The following is a 6,000-nucleotide window of genomic DNA, read 5'->3' as shown; positions in this document are numbered from 1 at the left end:
CAGGTCATGATCCTGGAGTACCTGGATCGAGTCCCGCATCGGGCTCCCTGCTCGGCGGGGAGTCTGCTTCTCCCTCTGACCCTCCCCCTCTCATGTGCTCTCTCTCTCATTCTCTCTCTCAAATAAATAAATAAAATCTTTAAAAAAAAAAAAAAAAAGAAAAAGAAAAGTAACGTGTACGTCTGCCGTATTTGACTAACCCAGCGGGTCCGAGGCAGCACCCTATAACCAAATACATTACTATTTCTTCCACAAAACATACAAATATGAACACAAGTAGAATAAAACCAAACAGCCTCAAGACAGTTCAGGTAAGGGTTTGTCACCACAGGAGTTCAGCAAAGGTTAGGTTGTGCTGCCATATGAATTATTTTTTAAAAATTGGGGGTTTTCTAGGCTTTTTTAATTTCTGAGTTGTGGATAAGGGACTATGGACCAGTATATCCACACTACGGAAAACCGTGCAGCCCTTTGAAAAAAATCAAATACAGCTTTGTGCTAACACAGAAGAATGACTGGTCACACCACAGCGTTGGATGGAGAAAGCGCGTAGCAGAAAGACTCAGATGGAGCACTACATCGTGCACACACAGACTGGGGAGAGGCAAGGGAGAGACAACACTCACTTGTCAAGTGCCCACACCCCGCCTCTCATTGCCCACAACCCTTTGTAATGACTTCATCTCTGGTTAGGAAATGCTGTGGAAATACAGTTTAGGAGAATTGATTGTGATGTAGGAATATGTTTAAGTATGCATTTATTTCTATTATTTATGAGACAGAGAGAATGAGTTCACCTCTGCAAACTGCCTACATGGATGGGATGGCCAGTAACTAAAATGCCACACATAAATTGGGAGCAGAGAGAGTACACAATGGAAATTTATTTAGGATACTAAATGAGGCGCCTCTGCTAGGGCAAGAGACACAAAATATGAAAAATCTAGACCAGAGCCCCTACAGTAGTAGACCTGAGACTTCCAGGTGTCCCTTCCCATATCAAAGGAGAGGACACAGGCTATGCGAGGCGAGTGCTCCCACTAGGAACTCCTCTGGAAACACCCAGTTCTGGACTTCTTTCCTCATCTGCCTCGGGGCCCCTGTCCTGCCACTCACGGGAGGCTCCTTACTTCATCAACCACTGAGACAGCCAAGAGCCAGAGGAGAGGCTGTTCACCCTCCCCCTTGCCCTGCCTCCTTCCTAAAAATTTTCATTCTAAATGATTAAAACACACACACAGATTGGGGAGCAAGGAGGAAAATAAATTAGAGAGGAAATATTCTCCCTGGTCTCTAAATAGCCCTGGGAGAAATTGCCTGCAATAGATAAAAGTTAGGGAATTTTAATTAGGGGTTGGAAATTCAAATTTAATATAGTAATGTTCCTTTTGCCTTTTATGTATTCAGCATTGACTGTACTTTTTTTCACAATAAGGATGTATTCCTAACTTCATGATTTAAAAAACCTCATATTTTAATTATAGGCATAATAGAGAACAATATATGTAAAGTGCTGTTAAAATTCTCTATGAACCACTGCCCGGGAATGCAGCACGTACCAGCACTCGGCGTGGCACTTTAACAAACCTCATTCCACCTATGTGCTGTTTATTCAGCGTCCTGAGTCCAAGGCTCTGTCCTGGGCACTGGAGATAGCCTGGTGAACAAGGCAGGTGTGAACCTTACCCACAAGAAGCAGGCAAACCACTGTGGAGACAGCCATTAAACAAGTTATTGCACATTTAATGATTTGATTCCACTAGTGGTTAGTGCTGTGAAGGAGTAGTGCACGGTGACCAGTCAGATCCTCGTAATAGTCTCTGACGTGGATCTCATCCTCAATTATGGATAAAGAGTTATCATTAGTATTTGTAACATTAAGGTACGGTAATTACAGTAATGTAAAATATCCTGAACAAATAATAATTATAATTATCACTATTACAATAATGACTTGGGAAATTATTTTATATCCACTGGTCAATGAGGAAAAGCATGGAACTAAATGAGGAAGAAAGTCTAAATGTGTGAGGGAGTATATGGATAATGACTGCCAGAGAATTTCAGTAGCAATGTTGTATTCCTTCACAGATGAGAAGTCCTCCATGCAGAGGCTTAGAGACCTTCCATAGAAGACATTCACCCCACCTCCAGAAAAGTGAGATACTAACAGAAGGACAACCTGAAAACAAACATGAGGTTTGCATTTTCCCAAGTTACGTCCTGTGTTTTCCAAGACAGATTTAATTTCAAACACTTGGTCCCTCTGTGCCCATAAACCACTAAAATCATCTAGAAACATCAATATTTTGATGTTTAAGCCACATCCAAGATTACCTCTTGAAACTAGAAGTAATACAAAGCACACTGTCAGATCAAGAACAATGCTTGTTTTGGAAAATACGGCCACTACACACAAAAGGCAGTAAATGGTAAAAGATGAACATCTTCTACGAAGACCCATTGCTCTAAACTTGAAGCCCCATTACCGCGGCGGCTTCAAAGTTGCCATAATAAGGCATTCTTCGATTCTGCAAAATGAGAGCCCATGGAAATAGTACTTCCAGATGCAGAAATGTGGGCAACCCATCAAAACAACATGTGATAAGTTATTTCTTCCTTATCTCCCTTTGAGGGCTGGCAATTCTAATAACTCAACAAAGAGTCTCTGAACTCAATACTCTGTCTCTTTACACAGTGAAGAAAACTCCTTATAATTAGAATTCTAGGTCCATGGGTGTCTCCTGACAGCTCACAATGGAAAAGCTATCAGTTGATTTATTATACAAAATGAGAGCATCATAAGGAATCCAGAGTAGTGCTAATGAGACAGCCAACCTTTACGGGGACCTTAACTTGCTTCACTTTAATTTTTACTGTCACAAAATTGTTATAAAAAATCATATTCTACTAAGGAGATGGCAAATCCATGACACCTGTGTTACCCCGGCCCCCTTCCCCACCACGGTAAGCCCTGCACTCTCTAGGACAGATTTGGCCTCCGAGGACAGCCTAACGGAGGATTCCAAGGAGCTACTCTCCATGAACGGACGTGAACACAAGAGCCAGAGTCATTTGCCAATCTTCATGTAGACTATCTTACTCGACACTCACAATGCTGTGTCCCATGACACCAACTGGATCCCAACAGACTTCAGCTGTCACCATCGTTAAGACCTATCTTTCATATTCCTGAGGAATATGAATGGAACGAGAAGAAGAATTAGGCTAAAGTCACCATCGAGTCAGTTACACTGGTCACCTTCCTCGGTTTCCGTCAGTTGTACCATCAACAGGTAAGATCACCTTAGCCAATCACTGACCTTGTGGAGCGCAGGAGCCAAGACTGGTACCAAGAATCCATTGTAAATATAATTGACAAGCTGATTGCGAATCAAGGGGTGAGCCACCTAAGAGAGAAACAGGCAGTCATGAAAAAGACAAAGAGTTTCATCTTTAGGTCTTCTTAAAATCACACATTTCTGTGAATATCCTAAATTCAAAGAGGAAATTCAAATTCCGGCCATTTATTTCATGGTTAAGGAATAATTCAGACTTCAAGCCACCATGTAATTTTTTCAGATGGCTTATTCCAGTATAAACAGCTTGGACTTTCAAATTTTAAAATCGGTAATTTTAAGTTTCAACTTAAAAAAAAAGCAGATACTAAATAGACTGAATACGTATAAGGACTCATAAAATAAAATTAACAAATTGTAAAGTATCATTTTGCCCCATAACTTCATCTATGTCTTAATCAATTTGTGCCTAATTAAAAACAAAAGTATAACTGTCAGAGTGGACAATTCATTTATTTTGCTAGCAAAAAGAATCTGTGTTCAAGATACATTTTCTACCAATCATTTATATTGAGGAGGAAGGCATTTAGAAAATCTTTTCATAAAAAAATAAGATTTTGTTCAAAAGGAGAAAACATTACCAAAAGTATCACACTTCTTATATTTCATTTTTAAACTATATTTAGCATGGATAAGTCTTTACTAATATCTTTTAGGAGTAATTTCTTCAGTAGTACCCCCAAACAAACAAAAAAAAATCTTAAAAGTATATGGCCCCGATTTCAAAATATAGTATAAAATATATCATTTCTCTGCCTTTAACCATGAATGTTAGCTTTACTTCTCTTTCTTAAAAAAAAATAATAATAAATTCAAACAATGAAGTGAAAAGCAATTTCTAGGGAAGTAAAGCTAGGTCTTTAAATTACTGATAATCTCTGTGTGTACATTAGGGAAGGAACTAATAGTTTCATCTTTTTTATTTCCACATACTTCTGCAAGAAATGTTGATAGACTGTAATATTAAAGGGAAAAAAAAAAAACCTTAAGATATAATCCATTTATCTTATATATAAATGAAACTTCCTTTGACTTAGCAATAAAAATGAGATAGGAACTAAAGTAATTTACTTGCATTTTCTTCCAGAAGCTATTTCTTTATTTGGTAGATAAACAGACTATAACATTTTTCACCTTACAATCAACATAAAGAAAATTTTATTTCTTAATAAATCCCATATGAAGGTAATATGTATGTTGTATAGAAATAAAACATTTTTTATGAAAAACCACTACATCCTTAAATATATATAAAATCTGATTTTTATTGAAAACAGTAACAAGAAATCTGAAGGTAAAAATCTAATCAAGAAGGCAAATATACTAGAGTTCAGTGGTTGCTTTTTTTTCCCCGAAGCAGACCAATTTCAAAGCACAGATTTAATTTGTGCTACTAAGAAGATGCTTAACTTCATCTAAATTCAATTGGGATAACAATATTCTTTATGTAGTATGCACCATTAAGCAAAATAAAGTGTTTTCCTTTGTATACTCCCAAGAAGACCTTGAAGTAAGAGTGGTATAATTTGGTGTACTTAGAAGCCTAAAAATATCTCTTTAATGAGTCAAGCATTGAACTTATTTTTGATGGCTAAGTGGATAATCAAAACAGAATTAACACTTTTTATAAGGAGGAGAAAGAAAATCCACTCATTTTTTTCCTCAATTAAAACTTCCCCCAAACCTGTAAACTAACATTTTTTGTCATCCAAGGACGTTCAGTAGGCTTAAAAGAAAGCACCAATATTCCACAGACATTAACATTTGTCAAAGGAATGCTGATAAACCCGTCTTTGACAATGCTCGGATTCTGAAGGGACCAGAACAAAGGGCTCCTTGGCAGCACTGGTACCTGGATGACAGCGTTGCAAAACTCCAGGGAGTTCATGAACTGGACGAGAGAGGGGAGCAGAAGCCAGTCGTCTTTGAGAAGGCAGTGCCATTCCTCACCCTTCTCTTCTAGCTTTGTGGGCAGCGAAGAGTAGAGACCACTGAGCCCGGTCGCAAGTACCTGCGTTCAGAAATACAATATAAGCCCTTTTCCAAAGTTCTTAGGCCGCAACCAGGGGATGCCGATGCCACTGGTCCAAGCAGCAAGGCATTCAAATATTAAAAATATGAGCTAGCGGGGAAGGATTCAGCAGGTGGGGACGGCAGGGCAGGACAGCTCCAGCGGAGGACACAGCAGCACCGGAGGGATCTGGCTCATATGCACATAGTTGATACGGCTGGCGTGTCTCTTCTGTGCCAGGATATGCCGGGCTAGGGGTGCGGGGAGTGAGGGACACACATGCAGAGATGAAGACAACATGACTCTGCCCCCAAGGCGTTCGGGAGAGAGGCAGACCCATAAGCAATGCATGACGGTATGCCACGCTGAGTGCAAATCCAGGGACGGCCGGGGAGGAAGCCCCGCACGGAGGCAGCCCGCAACAGAAGAGCCCACAGGTAAGAACCATGAGCAGCTTTATGAGAAAGATGCCTGCAGACTTGTTAAAGGTCATGACCAATACGCGCAGGTTTACAGTCTAGAAATCTGGCACCTTAATCTGATCACCACAAATGATAGCCGCAAGAAGTGGGGGTCAGGGGTCAGGGGTCAGATGTGACGATTACTGTTCAGAGAAAAGGTGGGTCTAAG

General features: G+C 39.9%; 1 protein-coding gene across 1 annotated transcript in view; it reads right to left on the bottom strand.

The window, feature by feature from the left end:
• The window catches only part of FAM160A1 (family with sequence similarity 160 member A1), a 227,718-nt gene that overhangs the window by 56,069 nt on the left and 165,649 nt on the right, over positions 1 to 6,000 (bottom strand). The window contains exons 5-6 of the mRNA XM_032412990.1: positions 5,212 to 5,370; positions 3,324 to 3,410 (exon numbers count right to left, since the gene is read on the bottom strand). Of these exons, the coding sequence (XP_032268881.1) occupies positions 3,324 to 3,410; positions 5,212 to 5,370 (246 nt within the window). The remainder of the gene's footprint in view (positions 1 to 3,323; positions 3,411 to 5,211; positions 5,371 to 6,000) is intronic.

The sequence above is a fragment of the Phoca vitulina genome, unplaced genomic scaffold (genome assembly GCF_004348235.1).
Source record: "Phoca vitulina isolate PV1807 unplaced genomic scaffold, GSC_HSeal_1.0 scaffold14, whole genome shotgun sequence".
Lineage (NCBI taxonomy): Eukaryota > Metazoa > Chordata > Mammalia > Carnivora > Phocidae > Phoca > Phoca vitulina.
The sequence above is the reverse complement of the archived record's forward strand: the minus strand, read 5'-3'. Positions and strand labels throughout refer to the sequence as shown.